Here is a 25,131-nt window from a genome sequence, read left to right as displayed (position 1 = left end):
CTGGCTGTCTCTATCTCTGTCAAATAAATAAATAAAATCTTAAAAAAAAAAAAAAAAAAAAGGCTACAGTAAATAAGCCAATGTGGTACTGGTGCCTGGATAGACAAATAGACCATACACAAATCTACACAGACATTTGATTTATGACAAAAGTGGCACAGCAGAGTGGGGAAAGAATGGTCTTTTCAATAAATGACCCAGCTGAATACCAACATGGGAAAAAAATGAATCTGACCCTTACCTCACACTATGTACAACATTCCCTTCCAGGAAGCCTAGAGATCTAAACGTGAAAGACAAACAATAGAGCTTCTATAGGAAAACAAGAGAATATCTCCATGACCTTGGGACAGAGATAAATTTCTTAAACAGGAGCAAAGCACTAACCATAAAGGAAAACACTGATAATTAGATCATATAAAAATTACGAACATCTGCTCATTAAAAGATACAATTATGGGTGCCTGGGTGCCTCAGTTGGTTAAGCGTCTGCCTTTGGCTCAGGTCATGATCCCAGATTTCTGGGATTGAGTCCCGCATCAGGCTCCAGGCTCAGTGGGGAGTCTGCCTCTCCCTCTCCCCCACCCCCCTGCTCGTTCTCTCTCTAATAAACAAATAAAACCTCAAAAAAATATATAAAAGATTACATTGTGAGAGTGAAAAACAAAGTCACAAAATGGGAAAAATACCTGCAAAAGAGTCATCTCCAGAAAATATAAGGAAGTCCAAGCAAAACACTTGAATAGGCCTTTCACAAATGAGTCAATCCAAAAGCTAATAAGCATAAAGGGGCTGTGTGCAACATCATTGGTCCTCAGGGGAAGGGAATTTAAAACCATAAGCAATGCCCTTCAGAATGACTAAAATTAAGAAGACTGGCAATATCAAGTTTTGGAGAGGATGTGGAGCGATTAGAACTTTCATATGGTGCTAGGAAATTTTGTAAATCAGTGCAATCACTTTAGAAAACTGTTTCAGTGTCTGCCAAAATTAAATATATGCCTAGCATACTCTACAACCCAGCAATTTCATTCCTAGGAACATAGTCAACAGAAATATGTACACACAGGCACCAAAGGACAAAGAATGCTCACAGCAGCATTACTCATAAGCCCCAAACTGTAAGTACCCAAAATCAAATACTAAATATCAGTGAAAATAAAGAAGTGCTGGTGCTCACGACCGTACAGATGAATCTCACAAACATAATATTCAGAAAAGAAAGCAGACGCAAGAGTATACTATTATATGATTCTATTTGTGTAAGTTCAAAAACAGGCCAAACTAACCTATGACGTTAGAAGTCAAGATAACGGGTTCCTGGGGGAGGTGGGGGTGGGAGGAGACAGTGACTGAAAGGGGAAATAAAACCGCTTCTGGAAAATCAGTAATGTTCTTTTTCTTGATTTGAGTGCCAGTTACAAAGATGTGTTCACTGTGAATATTCACTGAACTATATACACTTATGAACTGTATGCTTTTCTACACATAAAACTATTTTTTAAAACGTAATGTATGTGCATTGTTTTAAAAAATTGTATTCAGGGTGCCTGGGTGGCTCATCTCAGCTCAGGTCTTAATCTCGGGGTCGTGAGTTCAAGACCTGCATTGGGCTCCATGCTGGGTGTGGAGCCTACTTAAAAAAAAAAAAAAAAGTTATATTCAAGTTTATAAAGCAGAAACTCCCGGGGCGTATGACTGGCTCAACTGGTAGAACATGCGACTCTTGATCTCAGAGTTGACACCTTACATTGGGCATAGACTACTTTAAAAACAAAACAAACAAACCTCCCAGTCCCCAAACCCCAAAGTAATTGTTCATGGTTTGCTATGAATAATGACTCTTCTAAGCATACACTGGACTCACATATATATTCATATAGATACTTTATAAACAAAGGTATACAATGAAATAGTACTTTATGTCCTACAATGAGCACTGTTTTAATTATATGATAAATCTTTATTCTGTCCAATTATCTTATCAGTGGCATACTGTTCTGTATTTCCATCACAGCTGTAAGGCTTTACCACACTAGAATAACCTGTACCCTATTTAGGGATGTTCAGAGAGACTCCACTTAACAGGAAAAATTAAGGGGCGCCTGGGTGGCTCAGCCCATCAAGTGTCCAACTCTTGATTTGGGCTCAGGTCATGATCTCAGGGTCTTGAGATCAAGCCCTGTATTGGGCTCTGCACTGGGCGTAGAGCCTGGTTGTCCCTCTCCCTCTGCTTCTCCTCCCACACTCTCTTTCTCTCAAATAAACAAACAAAATCTTAAAAAAAAAACCAACAAAACAACAACAAAAAAAAAAAAACAGGAAAAATTAAGTACAACCCAAACTTTTAGTTTGTTTTCTTTTTGTCCTATTATGAAGAACTACTAGAATATTTGTTAACATTTCTAGTTCTATGCCCAGAGTTGAAGGGAGGAAATGTAGACCTTACCAAATCCTAGAAAAGAGAATTTTTTCTCTAGGGTCCTTTTGCAAAAGTTCCTCCATATTAAACATCTAGCTTTTCATATTAAACATTTTCATATTAAACATTTAGTCTGCTACATAAAAATTATGAGGATTTAGAGGGGTGCCTGGCTGGCTCAGTCGATAGAGCATGTTACTCTTTAGGGTCTTGAGTTCATGCCCCATGTTGGCATAGTGTTTACTTAAAAAACAAACAAACGAGGGGCGCCTGGGTGGCACAGCGGTTAAGCGTCTGCCTTCGGCTCAGGGCGTGATCCCGGCGTTATGGGTTCGAGCCACATCAGGCTCCTCTGCTATGAGCCTGCTTCTTCCTCTCCCACTCCCCCTGCTTGTGTTCCCTCTCTCGCTGGCTGTCTCTATCTCTGTCAAATAAATAAATAAAATCTTTAAAAAAAAAAAAAATGAAAAAAAACCTTAAAAAAAACCACAACTATAGGGGCGCTTGGGTGGCACAGCGGTTAAGCGTCTGCCTTCGGCTCAGGGCGTGATCCCGGTGTTATGGGATCGAGCCCCATATCAGGCTCCTCCGCTATGAGCCTGCTTCTTCCTCTCCCACTCCCCCTGCTTGCGTTCCCTCTCTCGCTGGCTGTCTCTATCTCTGTCAAATAAATAAATAAAATCTTAAAAAAAAAAAAACACAGGGGCGCCTGGGTGGCATAGTGGTTAAGCGTCTGCCTTTGGCTCAGGGCGTGATCCCGGCGTTCTGGGATCGAGCCCCACATCAGGCTCTTCCGCTATGAGCCTGCTTCTTCCTCTCCCACTCCCCCTGCTTGTGTTCCCTCTCTCGCTGGCTGTCTCTATCTCTGTCAAATAAATAAATAAAATCTTTAAAAAAAAAAAAAAACAACAACTATAAGGATTTAGAGCACACCTAGCCTCACAGAGGAAATAAAAATCAGATCATCTATAAAGAAAGACATTACATTTTACATTGCATTTCTAAAGTGAGGACTTTTCCTCCAAAGGTACCTAACAGCTTTCAAATACGAGTAAAGTTCTTTTCAGAGAGAGTACATCTGCTGAACAACTGCTTCCAAGATGCAGTCAGGGAATCTAACAGACATCCACAGAAGGAGGCTTAGATGCCTAGAGGCTATGGAGCTGGTGGAAACCATTCTGGGGGTAAATTAAACCTAGAGTTTGCAAAGGTATTTTACCTAAAGCAGCTCTGGGTGAAAAGAAAACATCCCAGATAAATGTGTGTATATGTTCCTGAGCCCACCCAGCAGCACCTTTTCCTCCCAGAACACAACGTTACCGTACGGGCTGGGTAAAAACTGCAAACAGGACCATCCTTGCACTGGGCTTTGACACCCACTAGGGTAACACACCTGGCAAAACCCAAAGGGAGACATGGCTGCTGGAGGCCTCAGGTAAGGAAGATCTCGCTGAGTGCTGAAGGCAAAGCAAAAGGTCAATGCTGGGGAATATGGGGGAGAGTCTCACCTGCATGATGCTATTTAGGCGAGGCTGGAGACTGCTTAGGTACTCCTTCTTCACCTCAATCTCCTTAAGGATCTTCTCCTTGTTGGAGAGGCACTCTCGGTACTTCTCTGCCAGCCTATTGGGAAAGGACACACCACTGTCACTCAAAGCTCCTCAGAGATCTCCCGACACACCTACATCACAATCCACCTAATGACAACAGTCATGATTAACTGATGTTTACCTAGTACTTACTGTGTCAAGCACCTGGAGAACTCTTTATAAGCATAACTGCATTTAATCCTTATAAAAATCCTGGAAGATAGGGACTCTTCTTTTCTCCAAAGGCAGAAACAAAGGCTCAAGGAGGTAGGTAACTTGCCCAAGGTCATCCAGCTAAAATCGAGTACAAAGCTGGGCTTTGCATCCATGCCTGTCTGGCTCCAGAGGCTCTGTCCATTAACCACTAGGAAATATCCCTGTGTCATTTCCTGTTCCCCTTCTTGCCTCTAGGGTCTAGAGCCAAAACTTTCACAAATATGTGGACCTAGCAACTATAGGACCCAAATGAGGCCCACAAACTGGCCTGTGTGGGGCAGCGTGGTGATGGATTCTGGACCACAGGAATACAACACTCATGGTTTAGCCTGTCTCAAGGCAAGCCATGTGCTGGACAGGGGAGTGACGGGCCAGCCCCATCTGCTAAAAACCTAACACCAATTCCATAAGAACCATACTTAGTGCTTATTAAATTCATAACATGGACCAAAGGCATAGAATACATTCTATAACAGGGCGGAAAAAAAGAAAGAAAAACACCTGTTTCTCCAATGGAAAACGAGCAAATGTGTCAACCAAAAGCCCAAGAATTCTCATACAAACATGGGCAAGAAAGTCACTGTAATGGAAGGGATGCAGCCATGAAAGATCCGGTATGAAAAATACACCATCCCCTTAAAAAGACCTAAAATAAACTACCCAGTATAGATACTCTATTTACAATTAATAAATAAAAGATCTTTATTAGTACAGGAAATTTTTATATGTAAAGGTGGGCCCTGAAGCATAATTTATGATAGCAAAAAAATGGTAACTAAAAGTCCAATCCAATAGAGGAAAGATTATGTAAATTTTAATTTGTCTATACATAGGAATGCCGTATAACCTTCTGAAATAATGCCTGCCAACCATTAAAGTTCCACAGAGACCGTCTGAGAGGCAGAGGAAAAAACAAAAGAAAAATATTAAACTTACAATACAAAAGGTATTTAGGTCTCAGGTGTTAACATTTTAAAGAAAAAGTTACTCCAATTTTCTTTCAACAGCCGTAAGCAATTCCAGCCCCACCATGATGTTGTTGGTCAAGTTTAAATTATCAGGTGTGAATTAATCACAAAATGGGATTTGGTCTTAAACCATTCTACTGGTTCCAGAGAACTTTGCTGTGTGGTTGTGGGTTGTGCATGACAAAGCACTGTCCCCATGGTTAAAGGGGACAGACACAGGTCTGTACAGGTTAACAAGGTCAGGAAGGATACACAACCTTTTCCGCTGTTCCAGCTCCCAGTCCAGACGTGCAAGGGTTTGCTGGTGAGGGTCTCCCATGGTGACTTCAGCCTTACTAATATCTGAAGGAGCCTCCTTATAAAACTCCTCTAAACTGACCAGATCAATTTCTTCATGCTTTGACCTGCAGGGAAAAGTAGATGTCAAGTTGCTGTTCTCAGGATCCCAAGCCATGGATTAAGTGGGCCCACAGTTCCCTCCATGTATGCTTGCTTAAACCTCCTCTACAACTACCCAGTAACCTGGAATCCGGTCTTCTCAGCAAATGCTCATTAATAAATGTTTCATTCTGAAGAGAGGTAGTTGGTGACATACACCATAGGATCCTTATCCATGGTGTCCAAATTTTTATCCATGAATTAGCTGAAGAGTTGGAAAGGATGCTTATCAAATTTGCAGATGTCTCCAAGCTTAGCAAAAGAGGTAAGAACTGAAAAAAGTCAATAAAAACACTACAGTCTAGGCCTAGACTGCCAGGTTGAAACCAAGAATTGATATTTAACAGGAAAAAAAAGTAAAGGTCTGCATTTAAGTTCAAAATATTAACTGCATAAGCACGGGATGAGGAAGAGCCAGCATGGCATAATGATCTAGAGGCTTCAACTGTTGTGTATATAGTGACTCACAAGAAAAGAAATCCAATGCTTTTTCCTGCATTAACACTGTAGTACACAGGTTGTGGACAGACTATGGTAATAACAGCAGCTACCAGGTATTAACCACCCGCTGTATGCCAGCCTCACCTCACTTATTTCAGGATAACTCTAATCAAATGGGGATTTCTATCCTCAAATGAGATGGAAACTTCCACAGTCGAGCAGCTTGCCCAAGGTCACACAGCTAGTGAGTGGCAGAGCTGGGATTTGAATCCAGGCTGTCTGACCAGAGCCAAGGGTGGTCACCTGCCTCTCCACAGGCCAGGGTTCTATTGTATTCTGCATCTGTCAGCTTTCACCTGAGTGATCGTTATAGCTTGGTACCACATTCTTTTGTTTTTAATATCTTTTTATTTTTAAATAGTTTAAGATACACAGGAAGTTTCAAAAATACAGAGAGTTTATTTCCTCTGTGTACCCTTCCCCTGGGTTCCTCCAATGATAATACCTACACATAGTACATTGTCAAAACCAGGAAACTGACAATGACACAATACTATTAACTCAGGTACAAACCTGATACAGATCTCACCCCTACTAGTATTTAACTATTATATTATTACATGATGAATCTGTACAGCAGATAAAGATACCTCTCAAAAATCAGCATAATTATCAAAAATACACCAGACTCAATGATTGATACGCCCCTCTCATCCCAAGTTTACTACAAATAAAATCTGCCTCAGGGGCCTGGGTGGCTCAGACGGCAGACGCCTTCAGCTCAGGTCATGATCTCAGGGTCCTGGAATCAAGTTCTGCATCAGGCTTCCTGCTCAGCAGGGAGTCTGCTTCTCCCTCTCCCTCTGCTCCTCCCCCCTGCTTGGGTGTGTGCTCTCTCTCTCAAAAACAACACAAAACCTGCTTCTTCTCAGTCTGCACAAGTAGGTTTGACCCAGCAAGAATACATTCCCTTCTCTTCCTCTCTCTACTCTTTCTTCCTTCTCATTTCTCAGCTTGGATTTGCCAAGAGGCATTACATTTTAAGATGGACACTGACAAACTACAGTTTGTTCACCTGAAGGCAGCTAAATAGCAAGAAGTTCAGGTTCCAAAGAATAAAATTCACTTGCAAAAATGAATGGCTGGAACTTCAGAGGGGAAAAACTGGGCCAAAAGGTTAAAAGGATTTAACTGAAAGGGAGTTACTCCCATGCAAGGTGCCCAGGAATCAAACTGGTAATGTAAAGGCCCCTGCTGGAGAAAGACAACTGCTTTTGACCAGGTGCAGAGCTCAAAACTTAAAAAAAGTCAGACAGGCTTCTGAGGTTCTTTGTGCAACCTGAAAACACTGCTTCCAATTCTCCCACTCAAAGTGATCTATTCACCCTTGTCCCAGATGCCTGCAATCTCCAAGCCCGTCTGATTTTTTTTTAAAGGAGACTAGCTCACACTGAGCTACGCAGGAAAAAGCAGTTACCAATAGACTATTTTGCCAAAGGCTGTTCCCCAAAACTCACTTAAACTCCAGACATTTGGTGATCTCTTTCTGCAGATGCATCACCTCATACAACAGGTTCTGGAGTTGCAGGTGATAGGCGTCTACTTTCTGCTTGGCCTGAAAGGAGGACAAGGTCAGAGGTGAGTGGGGCAGATCAGAGAAGAAGCAAACTCAGACAAGAGGTAAAGGGGATTAAGAAGGGAATGTGGGGAAGAGGGACGAGGAGGATTAAACCTCTCAATTTCTACCTCATGGGTCTGATCTCTTCCTTTCTTCAACCTAATGTGGGCTAATCGGTTAAGCTTCTTTAGAGTCATGAAATGCACACAGCTCTGGATCCTTCGATCTTCTATCTCAACTGCCTGCAGGCAAAGAAAGCTGGTGAAGATCTTGTCAACAGGTGCTGGCTCAGCTTCCTTCAGCCCCTCGCTTCTGACCCAGCCCCATTCAAGACCAAAAACAGATACTGGAAGGAACTCAGAACCAAGAGAAATGTCAGTGGGAAATGGAAGAATGACTGTATAAGGGAAATGCTTAAGGTTCCCAGGCAAAAAACCAATTTCTGCTTGGACTGAAGTAACAAGAATTGAAGAAGGAGCAAGTGCAGCCAATGCACAATTAACATCTGTCCCTACGTATTGTATACAGAGATCGTAACAACAGCAACACCCTGCCATACAATTTCACCTCTAAGAATAACATTACAGAATATCTTAAATGAAAATCACAGAATTATAACTATAAAGCTTGACCACAGTAAAATATGATGTAATAATCATAACAATACTGGCTAGTATAGCACAAATAAGTGAGACTCTTGGAAATATATGGGTTGTTAGTTACTATTTAGTTTCTTTACCCCAAAGTCTGGTTCATTCATTTAATGTTAATAATTTCATTTCTGGTCCCTATGACATTCTTGTACATATTCATCCTTAAAACAGCAAAGGAATTTACACATATCATTCCTCAAAACCTAGCAAAATGCCTAGCATATAGTATCACTTGGATGAATTATCAAATTACAGCTATGAGAAAAATTAATTGTCCTGAACTTTTGTTAGGACAAAAGCATGATGACATGCTCCAATAGGTTAACGGCATTGGAGCCCCTAGACTCTCTGGAGCCCCCAGACTCCAGCCACATGATCATGGCTAGGACAGAAGACCAAGATGAGGAAGGGCTCTGATGGGTGCAAAATAAATGCATCCATGCAAACCTACCAGTTTCATGTCTGCCCAATCCCAGTTCCACTCCTTACCACATCCTTGCCTCCTCTGCTCTTCAGGTCCTGGATCTCAGCCATGAGCCTCTGCAACTCCTGGCATGTGTACTTGTACAGCTCATAGTCTCTGCCAGGGTCCCGAAGGTCCACTTCAGCTTCCTCACTGTAGTATTTACCTTCCTGTGGAGGCAAGGATACAGGCCTTGGGTAGGGAATAAAAGTCTCCCTGTTGGGACCGGGGACACTTGGCTGAAACCAGTAATAATGAAACCCCAAATCAGGTCTCTAAAAAATCTGGTCCTCAAATCAAATGTTTTTCTTCTTTTCAAAATGAAAAAGAATTCATTCCACTTTTCTTCTTTCTAATTATAAAGTAACGCTTGCTTGGTGTCAGAGACTCAGAACACAGTGAAAAGTGAGTTGCCTGTAATCTCACCTCCCAGCCTGAAATAACTATTTTTAAGACTGTGGATAAACACAAATTTTATTTTTAAGCAAAATGGGATCATACTGTCCATGCTATTTATTGCAAGTTCTCATCCCAATAAATTTAAACATCCATCAAAATGGCTGCGTGATAATCCACTATATAGATGAACTAGAATTCATTTAACCAAATTCCTACTGATGAGTGTTTAGATGGCCAAATCAAGTTTTAGCAGAGACTAAAATATCATAATCGGTCACCCAGGCTTTAGAGTGAACAGAATACACTTCTTGAAAAGTCCACCATAGTTAATAATACTGTACTGCATATTTGAAAGACGCTAAGGCAGTAGATCTTAAAAGTTCTCATCACAAAGTTGCCTGAGTGGCTCAGTGAGTTAAGTGTTGGACTCCTGATTTCAGCTCAGGTCCTGATCTCAGAGTTGAGAGTTTAAGTCCCATGTCAGGTTCCACGCTGGGCGTGGAGCCTACTTTAAAAAAAAAAAAAAAGTTTTCATTAGAAGAAATTAAAAAAAAATTTTTTTTAAGATTTTATTTATTTATTTGTCAAAGAGAAAGAGCAAACACAAGCAGGAGGAGTGGCAGGCAGAGGAGAAGCAGGCTCCCCAGTCAGCAAGGAGCCCGACATGGGACTCAATCCAGGACCCTGCTATCATGACCTGAGCTAAAGGCAGACGCTTAACCAAATGAGCCACCCAGGTGTCCCAAGAAGAAATAAAAATTTTAACTATACATGGGGATGGATGTTAACTAGACTTCAGAGGTGATTATTTCACAATATATACAAATGTCGAATCATGTTGTACACCTTAAATTAATATAATGTTATATGTCAATTATATCTCAATAAAAAAAGGAATCAATACCTGCAAAACGGATAAGGTTCCTCGTTAATCTAGATTTCCTAAATCTGAGGAAAACATGGTTTTCTACTTAAATTCAAGCTCTTATGTTTCTCTATTCTAGTTTAAAAAAAAAAAAGCAGGGTGCTTAGGTGGCTCATTCAGTTAAGCATCTGCCTTTGGCTCAGGTCACGATTCCAGGGTCTTGCGATAGAGCCCCACATCAGGGTCTGGGTTCGGCTGGGAGCCTGCTTCTCCCTCTTCCTATGCCCCTCCCCTCATTTGTGCTTGCTTTCTCTCCTGCACTCTCTCTCAAATAAATAAAATCTTAAAAAAATAAGAAAAAATAACCAACCGAACAATCAAGTCATAAATTAGCTTGACAGTTTCAAAGACAGAGACTCAGTAAAAGAAGACTCTGCTGACCACATGAGCTCTCAGGCCACAGAAGAGATTCTGTGGGGATGCTGCTCTGTACCGTTTCAGTAGCAGACCAGGGATGCCACATCTCCAATCAGTGGTGGCCTGCTACAGATACTGGCTTCTTCTGACCATCAGGAAAAATGGAGACACACACTATACTAGAACACAGCCTCTGTTCAGACACTATTTATGTCTAATATAGGTTTGTTGGTTCTTGGGATACTGCAGCTAAACCAGATGTAAATACTCAGGTTTGTACAACCAAGAGAAGTCCAGGCACCTGGTCAAGCAGACGCCACCTGGGAGGTTGTCCCTGTGACCCTCAGCTGTGCAATCTCACAGCGAGATGCTTGGCTAGAAGCTGTAATTTCTCAGCAGTGCAGCACCCCTGGCTCATCTCACCTGCTCTGTGTCAGAACGGTTACGCTTCCCTTCAGCTGGAGCGCCATCACTTCGGATCACTTTGGGCTTCCGTTTTTTGCTCGATTCTGATGACATGGTTATTTGGTGAGGTCAGGAGGAAACCTGTTAAAAGGAGGAAACTTCTAAGATTTTTCAGAGTTGGAACTGGAGATTTTCCTAGAGTCAGAATACTAAAGTCTAACTAGTAGTTCTAGGCACTTATACCCTTGTTAACTCAAAAAATAAAGTCACTCAACCCTCCAAAGCCTCAGTTTAATCCTCTGTAAAAGGGGGGAGGGGTGCCTGGGTGGCTGAGTCAGTTAAGCCACTACCTTCAGCTCAGGTCATGATCCCATGATCCCAGGGTTCTGGGACAGAGTACCTTGTTGGGCTCCCTGCTCAGCAGGGAAACTGCTTCTCCTTCTCCCCCCCGCTCGTACTCTCTCCCTCTCTCTCAAATGAATAAATAAAATCTTTTAAAAAAATAAAAAGGGGGAATGAGGTACCTGGGTGGCTCAGCTGACTCTTGATCTCAGCTCAGGTCTTGATCTCAGGGTTGTGAGTTCAAGCCCTGCATCAGGCTCTGCCCTAGGTATAAATCCTGCCCAAGATTCTATCTCCCTCTGCTCCCCACCCTCCCTCCCCCATTGCGAGCACTCTCTCTCTCTCTCTCTCTCTCTCTAAGAAAAGGGGGGAATCATCCCACAGCCTATCCAAAAAAACCTCATCGTTTCCAGCTCCACCTCCTATAAAGGCACCACAACCATATCCCTGACTAAACTCCTCAGCCTAGCATATATACCCATTCCCAATACTATTGATTGATCACTGCAAGCTGGACCTGATCTAAGCACTTTGAGGGTATGTTCTCACTTGATCCTTATAAGAAACTTTTCAGATAAGAACAAGTACCATTTTATAGATGACAACAGGTTCTGAAAGGTGAATGAAGTGCCGAAGGTCACACGGCTATTATGCTAAAAGCTTGGGTCCACCTGACGCCACATCAGTGCTCTTGACAACTACATTATTGTGACACCGGCGTGTCTTGCTACCATCTTACCTGGCAATGCCATCAACTCTCTGGTTGGCCCTAACATTTAAAAGAATAGAACCTACATTTCATGGGGCTCCGGGGTCACAAAGCATCCTCCTCCTGCTACCTCTCCTAGATGGCACCAGAGCCCCCTCAGGTGGGCAGCACTATCCCCCTAACCCCAGCAAATCTGTCACCCACATTTACCGAAGGAACCAATGGCTCATGGTAGTGAGTCAGAGAAGCCCTGAGTTGGAGTCTCCACTCTACTATTTTACAGCCATGGGTTCTAGGTCAAGTCGCTTCACTGTTCTCTGGGCCTGCTTCCTCACAGATCAAATGAGAGTAACAGTCCCTACCTCAGGGGTTGCTGTGGACATTGACACAGGAGGCACTCTGCTGGGGAAGGTGATGAAGATGACCTAGGAGTGAGGCCTTAGATGGTACAGGGGTGATCTGAAACAATGCTGAACACCTAAGGAGTAAGTTAATCCCTTTTCAATTCTTTTTAGAAACTTCTGATTGCTTCAAGGAGAACATCTCATTTCCCTAGTTTGTCTTTAACATCTGTGAACATCAGTGTCCCTTTAACAAACGGACTGTGTCTCAGAGCCTTAGACAATGAAATCTAGCCAAAATTAACAATGTTTTCATGTTAAATATATTAATTTTTATCGTTACCTTCTGCATAGGACAAGTCTCCATTTAGGGGAGAGACTTAAAATTTTCTCTTAAAGGAAATTTACGTTTAAGAAGTATAAGGTGACTCGATTAAAAACCTTTAGCAGAGTCTTAAACGGTAAACTGGGCAAAACCCACAAAGTTGGGACGCGAAAAGGCTGAAATGCGGGAAATCCTGACTTCGGAAACCAAGACAGCCTGGCACACGTCAGCACACAATAAATGTGAGCTATTATCACCACCACCTTCGACATCAACATCATCGTCGTCACCTAAAGGCTACCATGTGGGGTTCGACGCTGCGGCAGCCAACGTTTTCACCTGAAGAGACGGAGCGCGCGCGCCAAACGGCTAGGAATCCCGGAAAGTGCGCACGGAGAACTCGGGTCGGCCCCCAGCCTGGGGACGCCCTCCCGGAGGTCTGCACCTCGGTCCCAGAGCACCCAGCCCCGCCCCTCCGACCGGCCCCGCTGCCCCGGCGCCCTCCTCACCGCTCGGAGCCCCGAACCGGTCGCGGGAGGCTAGCCACTTCCGGCGGCTGAGAGACGTCTTCCTGCACACCATAGAGAACCGGAAGGAAAGAGTGGCTGGCCGGAAGCGAGGCGCGGAGGCCGGAAGCGAAGCGCAGAGGTCCTGAAGGGCCGCGGGCGCGTGGGGCAAGCGGCGACTGGGCGACGTGGGAGCAACGGAGACCGCGGCTCTGGGGTTCTCAGGGTGGGAACCGGGCGCCAACACCCCCACGCTGCCCTCTAAAACCAAGAAACTGAGGCTGCAAGGGCAGATTCTTTACCCCGTGTACTCTTTCCTCAGCGCCTAAAGCAACGTCCTGCAGCTAGTAGGCGCTCTGACTACTATTATTAGTTGAATGAGTTTGTCGTATGCCCAAGATAACGGGAGAGCGCGGTAGGGCCAAGATTCGAACCCTTGTGGATTTGCCTTCATAAACTGTATCTTTAACTATTGTTATATTCGCCCAAACATCCTACACTAGTGAAGGCAGCAAGTCAGGGAAGGCATTCATTCCCTTACGCTTGTTTTTTTCCCACGGATGCATCAATAGTTTCTCCATTTGCCTAGAGCAGAGTCACAACTCTAATGCAGCATTTGACAGCCTCAAGTGTTTTCCACCCCTGGTACGAATTCTACAGAGTTCAGGACTTTTGGTGTACATTCTACTTATCTGGAGGTAGAAACACTGATGTCCTGAATGCCTTCTGCCATGGGGGAAGGCCCTCTCCTGTAGCTCAGGGAACACAACGCAGGGCCAGGGAAGTAAATCAGCCAGGTGGAACTAGGAAACTGGCCCTGCCTGTAACACCTGCCTAAGTTCCTTGTAGATGAAGAAAAAACATCGTGTTTTATAGTAAATATTTAATTGGTTCCATCAGTGACTCCAGCACAAGTTTTCCTGAAAGGGAGACAGAATCAAGCGACCTAGAGGTTCATGAGGTGTAGGGATCACCGAGGAGGCTCCCAAAGTCACTGACCCCACTCCACATATCCAGTGGCCTAGTAGAATGGGGGTTGGGCTGATAGAATATGAAGAGAGAAAAGGAATGCAGGGTAAGGAAGATACAGGCCCTGGCCCTTTACTTCGCCTGCAGGAATGAAAAAGGGCAGGAGATTCTCCATACACAGAAGGGCTGAAACTAAACAGTCAAGTTCTCAATCTCAAGTAGGGAGAAAGAGATGAGCCTCTTTCCAACTGTCTTGTATTAAGAACCCCTCCCCATGTGGTCTTCTGTAACCTCTGTTCTATATTCCTGATTCCATATTCCAAATTCTGCAGCTCAAATCTAAGTTATGAATTCCGTTCTACCTTCTAGGTTCATGTCCCATTCTTTGACCCAGATCCTTCCCAGCTCCCATCCCTTTTCCCAGCCTTTCTGAGTGGAATATGTAGGACCTCACCCTGACTGTGCTAACTTGAAGGTTTCCTCCTTTACTTCTTGAGGCAGTTTTAGGCTTTTCCCTGACAGGAGGGACTTGGCTCAGACTATTCAGCAAATGGGTGGCCCAGTGGAGACCAGGGAATTCCAGAGAGTCAGGCCTGGTCTGACCTCCTCCCTTCCCACCTCCTCTCCAACCATTCAACACACTACCTTTTGCACAACTAAAGCTAAACACAGGGCTTCCATGGTGATAACTGGAGACCGGTGGCCTTGAGATGAGGAACCTTAGGGGGAAACGTGAGAAGACACAAAAGGTTGCTGTTCTTCATTCAGAGAAACTAAAAACTGCTTCCGGCACAGGGGAAGGAGGGAGCAGGGAAGGAGGGGAAGGGTCTGGGCAGAGCTGCGAACCCTGTCATCCTTCAGCTTCCCCTTGTCTGAGCTGAGCATGAACCCCCAGAGTCCTCCCAGATCCGAGAGAAAACCAAGACAGCAGGACTGGGAGCTCCTCTGTCCATGGCTGCCCTGAGGGAGAAGGGGAAGGAGGCAGAGGCAGAGGCAGCATCACTGGAGAGGTGAGATCTTCAATGGGATCATGATCCGAGACTCCATGTGTCGCACCAATGGGACTGTGGAAAGAGAGGCAGAGGTCACAGAGGATGCAAAGGTAAGCCAACCCCAAAAGTGGACTTTGAAGGAAGAGGAGGCCTGGGATGCTGAGATGGGGAAAGCCCCACTGCCCTCCTGGAATGGAGAGCGCCCAACTGTGGGATAAAAGGGGATTTGGGTGTTGCCGAGATACAACATTTATTTTCATAATTATATATTTATGTTCCTGTGATGTGAAAGAATAAGTGGCATAGCAAAAACTGATTTCACAGATAATATTGCTTAAAACAAAGCTAGGTATAGAAGAAAGTAGGGGGATTTAAAGAAAAATATCAAGAAAATAATTATAGCCCTAGTATACTGGTAGGACAAAAGCTACGAGGGTGTCCTCAAGTGGCTAAGTTTGAAAAACACTGATTTAGTTCAACTCATTCATTTTACAGATGGGGAGGCTGCAGCCCACAGGAGGTCAGCCCAAGGTCACCCAGGAGGTCAGACTCTTTACTCTTGCTCAGAGCTGTTCAAACATTACCATGCATACAAATTACCTATAGACTCTGATTTAGCAGATGGGGGTGGGAGTTGAGATTTGGCATTTCGAACAAGCTTCCAGGAGATCCTGATATGATCATTCAACATCACACTTTCAAGAGTGAGGCTCCTGCTAACTCCTTCAGGAAGCGCATCCTCCCCCACACCAGCTGGTAAGTGTGGACGCTTAACTGTAAGCTCTTCAAGGGGAGTGACAGGCTCCTGTTCATTCTGTGTCCCCTAGCCACCTACCCCCTGCAGTCCCTGGCACACAGTGAGGGCTCAATCAACACCTCCTAACTCCAAGTGGTTCTCAGGGGTCCCAGCCAGGTGGCAAACACAGAAAACAAAAAACTTCCTCAAAAAATTTGCTGTGTGCTTCCTTTGTGCCACTCTGGGTGAAGCACTTTTCATAACTTAGCTCCTAGAATCTTCCCTCCAGCCCTCTGAGGGAGGCACTATCACCGTCACCATCTTACATCTTACACCATCTTTTTTACACCATCTTACACCTCTGCCTCCTTCCCCTTCCTTACAGAGGAAACAGCCTGAGGTCACAGTGCATAGGGACCGCCTGTGTTTTCATTGCCTGGAGTGCTCACCTAGACCCACTGCCTAGATCATGTGGAGTGTACCACCAGGATAGAAACCCACTCACTGTCCTAAGAGTAAGTTCCCCATCACTGGAGGCAATCAAGTGAGGCTTGATCTCCTTGCAGAGGGGATTCCATCCTGATTGGGCTGTTGGCAGATGACTGCCAAGGGCTAGGCTGACCCCCTCAGAGGAAGTACTCACCTGTGTAATAGACATTTTCGTCCCAGCCCCTCTTCCTCCAGGCAGCATTTCGAGTCTCTTCCCGAGACTGTAGGTCTTTATAGGCTGTGGGAAAGGCATTGGCTCATTCCATGGGAACAGAGGATCTGATCCTATACCTAACACAGGGCCTCCCTCTCATTGCCCCAAACCCTGTCCTGCTGTCTCTTCTCAATGTCTCGAACTGTTAGCGAACACTGTCTGCTTTGACAATCTCAGCCCATCAATACATTTGTTGACAACTCCCAACTTTCTATTTCCAGGCCAGAACTCTCCCTTGGGCTCCACACCCATGTAACCGTTGACGTCTCCACTTGGAATGTGTCAGCATCTCATATTCAACATTTCCAAGGGCCAAAATTACACTCCTGACCCCTTCAATCTGCTCTGCCTAGGGTCACAATAAGAAACACACAGCTGCTCAAGCAAGAATCTGGAGTTCTCTCCCTGCCTCACCCCACACAGACAATTCATCCACAAGTCCACTGGCTCAGCCTCCAGACTAACGAGTCTACCTGTGGCCTTTTCAGCATCCTCACTGCCACCACACTAGACCAGGCCATCATCCTCCTGAACTCATCTGCCTGAACTAGTTTAACCATCTCCTGATGCCCCACTTCCTCTCTTGCTCCCCTACAAAGCACTCTCGGCAAAGCACATGGCGACCAGAGGAATCCTACTGGAACACAAATCAGGTCATGTCATGCTACTTAAAATGCTGCATCTGTCTCCCGTTGCATTTAGGATAAATCCCAACTCATCCCCACAGCCTACAAGGCCCAGCCTGATCTGGTATGTCCCTGTCTCTTCCCACTCTTCACTCTCTCCACACTGGCCTCCTCTGCACACTTTAAAGACCTTTTCCCCACCACAGGGCCTTTCCACATGTTGTTCCCTCTACTCACAATGCCCTTCCCTGGCAATTCACAAGCTGGCTCCTTCTCATCTTTTAGCTTAGTTAATATTTTACTTTCTCAGAGAGGCCTTCTTTGTCTATCCAAGCCAGTCCCATGTGTTTCTTTATCATTTTTCCTTGCCTCTTTATTATTTATAACACTTAGAAATTATGTTTTTGTGTTAGTTTGTGTCTAAGGTGGTATCCCTCCCTGCTAGAATGTAAACTCCTAAAGGGCACTAGTGTATTTGCATTGTCTATGCAGAGTGACAGTGGGGAAAGGGGGCTAGCAGAGGGCCCCTGGAGGGTCCCCAGCCTACCCCAGAGATGATGCACAACGTAGAGCTCTCCTATCTGTGAGAAGAAGCCGCCCACTGCCTCCTGGTTCTCTTGCCGGTACTTGATGGCCCGAGCCCTAGGGACAGCAAGAAGAGTGTGGAACAGAGGCCAGGGCCAGTGCAAAAGGCCCTCTGAGGTGTCCCCAGGCTGATTTCTCAGCCACACCTCAAGGGAGGAGCCAGAGTAGGACCCTCAGCTCTGAGAGATGATCAGGGAAGGAGAGGGTGACAGAGGTACAGCCGGGGACTGGGAATTCTACTACTAGAGGAGGCCTCATAATCCTCTAGGAGAGCCTCGCCTCCTGGCTGGATCCTTCTCTTGGATCCATGAGGGGCAGAGGATGCCAAGCTCCCTGCCATACGGCCCAGGGAACCAGGCAGGGCAGGTAGGCAGGGTCCCCCCAACCCCTGGCACTGCCACTCACCAGTTGTTCCCCCACTCAATCATGGTTCCTGGCTGAAAGAGAACCAGAGGAAAGAATGGAAATGAGCCCTCATCTCAGATTCCAAATGTCACAGCTAGGTGGAGGTGGGAAACTGACCTGTCTCCCCAGCCCCAGGGACCACCTAGCCTCATTCAGGGGCCCTGACTCACACCTGGGTGTGCACGTGTGTGCATGTGTGTACACACCTCTGTTCTGAGCCCATAGGGAGGGAGAGGCCAGAAGCCCCAGTCTAGGTGCTGGGGCACAGGACCACCCCCCACCATGTCAGGGTATCTGTAAAGCAGCACCACACCAGGGAAAGTGTGAGGCAGGCAGGGATCCGGCGAGGGGGAGGCACCTTGAGCTTGTATGTCCTCAGCTCATAGATGTTGGGACCTGCTCTGGGCTGTGGCTCGTTCCAGAAGCTGAACTCAAGGAGCATCTGGTTTCTCCTGGACAGCAGCATCTGGCTCCGCTCCTTTCGGAATTCCAGGTACTCCTGCAGGTGAGGCAGTCTGGGCATGGTGGCCATGAAGAGCCCCCCACCCTGCGGTGTGTCCCCATGGGGTAGTTAGTGGTGGCAGCCCCCAGCACAGGGCTGAGCCAGAGCCAATGTTCAGAGAGGTTTGTGGAGCAGACACCGACATACCTTGTTGGTTTTAAGCTTGTTCATGCAGTCCATGAGGGCTGGGTAGCCACCTGAGAATCGCCACAGGTGTACTGTTGTGTGGGGGAGAAAGCGGTAGGTACAGGTCAGAGGGCTGCTGGGACTCTGCCCAGCTTACCCCAAGGCTGGCTACGAGTATATGAAATGGGGGGAAGTCTCTAGCTGGGTCTCCTTAGCACCAGGACTGTCTGAGTTCCCTCTGCCTTGGTGGAGGATAGCACTGGCCAGGGGATAACCCCAGACACAAGCCCAGGAGGCCTAGGTTTGAGCTCCAGGCCTGCCAGCTGGCCTTTGACCCCCTCCAGGCTCCACGTTCTCATCTTGAAAATGGGAATAATATTTCCACCCAACCTTCCTTAAATAGCACAAGAGGATCAGATGTGTCCCTGCACCCAAGGCACAACAGCACACACGAAGCCGACCACCAGGCCTATGACAGAAAGGTTGACAAAAGGAGAGTAGGTCTGACAGGCTAAGATGAAATATTCTAAAACAGTGAATTAAAAAAAAAACAAAACCAAGGACCGGACCAGCAGCACAGTGTGCTAGGACATCTGTTTAGGGTAGGGGACATATCCAGAGATGCTAAGCTATGTACCATCTCTCAATGGAGACCCAAGAGATTGTGACAGGAGATGCCTCTGGGGCAGAGAACGGAGGCCTGGGGCTCGTGGGCAGGAGGGAGGCTTGCTTTTCACTGAAAACTCTTTGTACTGTTTGAATTTTTTTTATCATAGCCCCTGTGCTGGGTCAAATGGTGTCCCCCTTCCCCTGAAGTTCATGCCTACCCCGAATCTCAGAATAGGACCTTATTTGGAAATAGGGTCTTCATTGATGCAATCAAGCGCAGATGCCATTATACTGGGCGGGCCCAAAATTCAATGACTGGTGTCCTCATGTGAAAAGGGAGATTTGGACAGACACCAAGAGGACACCATGTGAAGACAGAGGCACACAGGGAGAACGCTCTGTGACAACAGTGGCAGAGATGGGAGGGATGCATCCATAAGCTGGAAAGCCAAGGATTCCCAGCAACTGCCAGAAGCTGGAAAAGGCAAGATAAGATTCTCCCCTAGGGTGTCTGGAAAGAGCGTGGCCCTGCCAACACCTAGATTTCAGACTCCTGGGCTCCAGAACTGGAGAGAACAGATTTCTGTTCTTTTAAGCCACCCAGCAGTTGGCACTTTGTTACAGCAGCCCTAGGAAACTACTACACCTTCCAATAATAAAGGTGAAAGAGAAGAAAGGAAACAGTCTGCCATCCCTGGGAGTATGGCTGGGGCCGAGGGAGGAAGGTTTCCAAAGGGTCCGTTAGGCAGGTTAGAGCTGAGGGCAGTTGGCTGACCAGGAGTTTGGAAGCTCAGACTTTTGTTCCTTCCCATCCTCAGCCTATTGCTTACCTGCCTTCTTTTTTTTTTTTTTTTAAAGATTTTATTTTTATTATTCGACAGAGAGAGAGACAGCCAGCGAGAGAGGGAACACAAGCAGGGGGAGTGGGAGAGGAAGAAGCAGGCTCATAGCAGAAGAGCCTGATGTGGGGCTCGATCCCATAACACCGGGATCACGCCCTGAGCTGAAGGCAGAGGCTTAACCGCTGTGCCACCCAGGCGCCCCTACCTGCCTTCTGACTCCATCTGTGCCTTGATTTTCCTATCTGCAAAACGGTCTGACCCTAGAGTTTCAAGGCCTCTTTCCCAAAGGAAACATCAAAAACAGTGTATGGATGGAAGTCTACCAAGACCAGGAATGCTGGCCGGTAGAAGGATAAAGCTCATGCTGAGGTCCAACAGGGAAAAGTTATAGGCAGGGCATCCTAGGCCCGTGAGAAGAGCCGATGAGGACTGCATTTAGAAAGATCCCTCTGAGTGCCGCTGCAGAGAGGGAGTGGAGGGTGGCCAGGCATGAGCGGTGCCAGAGACCTGGACTGGGTGGCAATGGCACGGGGGAGGTGGGCACCTCACCTGCCTGGTCCTGCTCCCCGTACCATGTGTTCCAGTTGCCCACGAGCGAGCAGGGGTAGTCCTCATCCAGGTGCAGCTTGGGCAGCACAGCCTCCCTGGATGGGGAGGGGGAGAGAGGGGGGAGGGCTCACACCAGCCACCAGGGCCCCTGAGATAAGGATTCCAACTCAGGCCCTCAGGGCTGGGCCTCAGTCTCCCCATTTGTAAGATGCAGAGGCTAGACAATTCATCCTTAGGATTTTGGACTACGAAATCTACATCTCCTAGATTTCTGCAAGGAGAACAGGGCCAGGATGGAGTCTTGTGCCCAAGCAGGGGATGGGACAAGCAGAGGGAAGGGGAAGCTCACGTCAGGCTGTTGTAGGCATCCAGACACTCAGGCTTCACATTGTGAACTGCAATAGAGGAAAGAGAGAGGGAAGTGAAACAAGGGGTGTGTGTGTGTGTCTGTGGGGAGCTGGGTTGGGGATTGTCCCACAGGGCCAGGGCTCCCAGGACAGCTCAGGATATCCCGGCCCCTCTCGTGTCCCAGCTGAAGCCTCGCAGGCCCCCAGAGGTCCCGAGAGGGCGGGCTGGCTCAGCAGCCACTCACACTGGATCTTGTAGAGGTTGCTGGTTTCCTTCTTGGATAGCAGGGTGGAGTGGGCATCCTTCCGGGGATCCACCTTGTGTACGAAGAGGGAGCGGAACCAGCTACCTTCATTGTCCCTGGAATAGAAACTGCAGAGCACAGGCATTCAGGAGGACAAAAAGAGGTGGGGATAGCCCTGGCTCTTCCATCTGCTCAGCTATCCTGCCCCCCCCACCCCTCAGATATCTTGATGACCCACATCTCTAGGAATAGGGCCATGGAATCCAGTGGTGGCTCCAGAGTGTAAAACATCACTGGAGCCAGCTGAACAGACCTGGTCCCTTTCCGAGATTATGGCTGCCCAGTTTGCTTCTTGAAGCTTTGCAGGGCCTCAGGAGGCCAGGAGAAGCAGCTCCACCTCCCACCTCTCTCCAGCCTCTCTGCCTACACTTAACCCCCTTCCAAGGGGGCTCCTTGGGGCACACATCTGCTCCACTTGGGGCACATATCTGCAGCCCTCTGCCAAGAGGATCCACCCTAAACCCACCTTGCCTGATACCCAAAACCCATAACAGCCCAACCTATCTTGCCAGCCCTCCTTGCTGTCCCCTCCATCCAGCTCTCCAGATCTGCTCCTCCCCGAACGTACCAGGCTCTTGTCCTCAGTGCTTTATTTGCAATTTCTGTCCCCTCTGCCAGAAGCTTATACTCATTGTCCTCTCCAGTGCTCACACTACACTTGGCCTGTGCCCCTTCCCAGCCCCCACAAATGGGAAGCCAAAGAAAAATAAACTTTGTCCCTGAGGAAATCGCAGTCCACTGGAAGAAGCAGGCTTTGGAACATAATTGTAGCCAGAGGCATTTGGGAGAGCCTAGGTGACCAAGCCTTTGGCAGCCTGGGCAAACTCTCCAGAGGAGGTGATCTGACCAGTCTCTGAATCTCCAGGGCTGATTTAGTGGATCACAGCAGATAGAGGGGGTGAAAAGGCATTGCAAGGCAAGATTCATTCATTCATCCAGGCAACACTTAATTGACAAATAGCCACCCTGTGAACCTGGCTAAGGTGGAAAGAAAGGAAAGGAAAGGAGAGGAGGGAGGGGAGGGGAGGGGAGGGGAGGGTTCTGTTCAGAGCAGGGGACAGTCCTGCCAGACCTAACTATACTTTCCACACAAAGTCCCGGTAGGGGCAGGGCTTATTTTCAGGAGGCCAGAGGCTATAAATCTTCTTTCGTAGCAGCAGTGATACAATTGGTAGTCAGGCCTGAAAAGCCAGTCTCCTGCGGGATGATTTCTAGCCAGGGAGCCTAGCAGTGGGGGCCTTAAAGTGCCAGCAAGTTTGCTCTTTTTTTTTTTTTTTTTAAAGATTTTATTTATTTATTCGACAGAGANTAGGCAGGTTAGAGCTGAGGGCAGTTGGCTGACCAGGAGTTTGGAAGCTCAGACTTTTGTTCCTTCCCATCCTCAGCCTATTGCTTACCTGCCTTCTTTTTTTTTTTTTTTTAAAGATTTTATTTTTATTATTCGACAGAGAGAGAGACAGCCAGCGAGAGAGGGAACACAAGCAGGGGGAGTGGGAGAGGAAGAAGCAGGCTCATAGCAGAAGAGCCTGATGTGGGGCTCGATCCCATAACACCGGGATCACGCCCTGAGCTGAAGGCAGAGGCTTAACCGCTGTGCCACCCAGGCGCCCCTACCTGCCTTCTGACTCCATCTGTGCCTTGATTTTCCTATCTGCAAAACGGTCTGACCCTAGAGTTTCAAGGCCTCTTTCCCAAAGGAAACATCAAAAACAGTGTATGGATGGAAGTCTACCAAGACCAGGAATGCTGGCCGGTAGAAGGATAAAGCTCATGCTGAGGTCCAACAGGGAAAAGTTATAGGCAGGGCATCCTAGGCCCGTGAGAAGAGCCGATGAGGACTGCATTTAGAAAGATCCCTCTGAGTGCCGCTGCAGAGAGGGAGTGGAGGGTGGCCAGGCATGAGCGGTGCCAGAGACCTGGACTGGGTGGCAATGGCACGGGGGAGGTGGGCACCTCACCTGCCTGGTCCTGCTCCCCGTACCATGTGTTCCAGTTGCCCACGAGCGAGCAGGGGTAGTCCTCATCCAGGTGCAGCTTGGGCAGCACAGCCTCCCTGGATGGGGAGGGGGAGAGAGGGGGGAGGGCTCACACCAGCCACCAGGGCCCCTGAGATAAGGATTCCAACTCAGGCCCTCAGGGCTGGGCCTCAGTCTCCCCATTTGTAAGATGCAGAGGCTAGACAATTCATCCTTAGGATTTTGGACTACGAAATCTACATCTCCTAGATTTCTGCAAGGAGAACAGGGCCAGGATGGAGTCTTGTGCCCAAGCAGGGGATGGGACAAGCAGAGGGAAGGGGAAGCTCACGTCAGGCTGTTGTAGGCATCCAGACACTCAGGCTTCACATTGTGAACTGCAATAGAGGAAAGAGAGAGGGAAGTGAAACAAGGGGTGTGTGTGTGTGTCTGTGGGGAGCTGGGTTGGGGATTGTCCCACAGGGCCAGGGCTCCCAGGACAGCTCAGGATATCCCGGCCCCTCTCGTGTCCCAGCTGAAGCCTCGCAGGCCCCCAGAGGTCCCGAGAGGGCGGGCTGGCTCAGCAGCCACTCACACTGGATCTTGTAGAGGTTGCTGGTTTCCTTCTTGGATAGCAGGGTGGAGTGGGCATCCTTCCGGGGATCCACCTTGTGTACGAAGAGGGAGCGGAACCAGCTACCTTCATTGTCCCTGGAATAGAAACTGCAGAGCACAGGCATTCAGGAGGACAAAAAGAGGTGGGGATAGCCCTGGCTCTTCCATCTGCTCAGCTATCCTGCCCCCCCCACCCCTCAGATATCTTGATGACCCACATCTCTAGGAATAGGGCCATGGAATCCAGTGGTGGCTCCAGAGTGTAAAACATCACTGGAGCCAGCTGAACAGACCTGGTCCCTTTCCGAGATTATGGCTGCCCAGTTTGCTTCTTGAAGCTTTGCAGGGCCTCAGGAGGCCAGGAGAAGCAGCTCCACCTCCCACCTCTCTCCAGCCTCTCTGCCTACACTTAACCCCCTTCCAAGGGGGCTCCTTGGGGCACACATCTGCTCCACTTGGGGCACATATCTGCAGCCCTCTGCCAAGAGGATCCACCCTAAACCCACCTTGCCTGATACCCAAAACCCATAACAGCCCAACCTATCTTGCCAGCCCTCCTTGCTGTCCCCTCCATCCAGCTCTCCAGATCTGCTCCTCCCCGAACGTACCAGGCTCTTGTCCTCAGTGCTTTATTTGCAATTTCTGTCCCCTCTGCCAGAAGCTTATACTCATTGTCCTCTCCAGTGCTCACACTACACTTGGCCTGTGCCCCTTCCCAGCCCCCACAAATGGGAAGCCAAAGAAAAATAAACTTTGTCCCTGAGGAAATCGCAGTCCACTGGAAGAAGCAGGCTTTGGAACATAATTGTAGCCAGAGGCATTTGGGAGAGCCTAGGTGACCAAGCCTTTGGCAGCCTGGGCAAACTCTCCAGAGGAGGTGATCTGACCAGTCTCTGAATCTCCAGGGCTGATTTAGTGGATCACAGCAGATAGAGGGGGTGAAAAGGCATTGCAAGGCAAGATTCATTCATTCATCCAGGCAACACTTAATTGACAAATAGCCACCCTGTGAACCTGGCTAAGGTGGAAAGAAAGGAAAGGAAAGGAGAGGAAAGGAGAGGAGAGGGGAGGAGAGGGGAGGAGAGGGGAGGAGAGGGGAGGAGAGGGGAGGAGAGGGGAGGAGAGGGGAGGAGAGGAGAGGAGAGGAG

General features: G+C 47.4%; 2 protein-coding genes across 7 annotated transcripts in view; both read right to left on the bottom strand.

Moving 5' to 3' along the window:
* Nucleotides 1-13,381, bottom strand: part of THOC5 (THO complex 5) — a 34,397-nt gene extending 21,016 nt beyond the window's left edge. The window contains exons 1-7 of one of the 5 annotated variants that reach the window (XM_011220214.3): nt 13,121-13,381; nt 10,913-11,035; nt 8,835-8,978; nt 7,821-7,934; nt 7,592-7,689; nt 5,453-5,599; nt 3,931-4,045 (exon numbers count right to left, since the gene is read on the bottom strand). In XM_011220214.3, coding sequence (XP_011218516.1) covers nt 3,931-4,045; nt 5,453-5,599; nt 7,592-7,689; nt 7,821-7,934; nt 8,835-8,978; nt 10,913-11,008 — 714 coding nt within the window. In that variant the 5' untranslated portion in view covers nt 11,009-11,035; nt 13,121-13,381. Of the gene's footprint in view, nt 1-3,930; nt 4,046-5,452; nt 5,600-7,591; nt 7,690-7,820; nt 7,935-8,834; nt 8,979-10,912; nt 11,036-12,307; nt 12,424-12,901; nt 12,923-12,950; nt 13,096-13,120 lie in introns of those variants that run through there. The other 4 variants (XM_019795680.2, XM_011220213.3, XM_034672846.1 and 1 more) reach the window with 4 other exon arrangements.
* Nucleotides 13,382-13,985: 604 nt separating this feature from the next.
* The window catches only part of NIPSNAP1 (nipsnap homolog 1), a 17,085-nt gene continuing 5,939 nt past the window's right edge, over nt 13,986-25,131 (bottom strand). Inside the window, exons 1-10 of one of the 2 annotated variants that reach the window (XM_034672847.1) lie at nt 21,982-22,355; nt 21,354-21,481; nt 21,111-21,156; nt 20,762-20,856; nt 18,783-18,853; nt 18,492-18,632; nt 18,134-18,165; nt 17,691-17,785; nt 16,458-16,541; nt 13,986-15,150 (exon numbers count right to left, since the gene is read on the bottom strand). In XM_034672847.1, coding sequence (XP_034528738.1) covers nt 15,086-15,150; nt 16,458-16,541; nt 17,691-17,785; nt 18,134-18,165; nt 18,492-18,632; nt 18,783-18,853; nt 20,762-20,856; nt 21,111-21,156; nt 21,354-21,481; nt 21,982-22,340 — 1,116 coding nt within the window. In that variant the 5' untranslated portion in view covers nt 22,341-22,355 and the 3' untranslated portion in view covers nt 13,986-15,085. Of the gene's footprint in view, nt 15,151-16,457; nt 16,542-17,690; nt 17,786-18,133; nt 18,166-18,491; nt 18,633-18,782; nt 18,854-20,761; nt 20,857-21,110; nt 21,157-21,353; nt 21,482-21,981; nt 22,356-23,371; nt 23,467-23,720; nt 23,767-23,963; nt 24,092-25,131 lie in introns of those variants that run through there. The other variant, XM_002915584.4, reaches the window with a different exon arrangement.

This window comes from Ailuropoda melanoleuca, chromosome 12 (genome assembly GCF_002007445.2).
Source record: "Ailuropoda melanoleuca isolate Jingjing chromosome 12, ASM200744v2, whole genome shotgun sequence".
NCBI lineage: Eukaryota > Metazoa > Chordata > Mammalia > Carnivora > Ursidae > Ailuropoda > Ailuropoda melanoleuca.
This window is presented reverse-complemented; position numbering and strand designations above follow the sequence as displayed.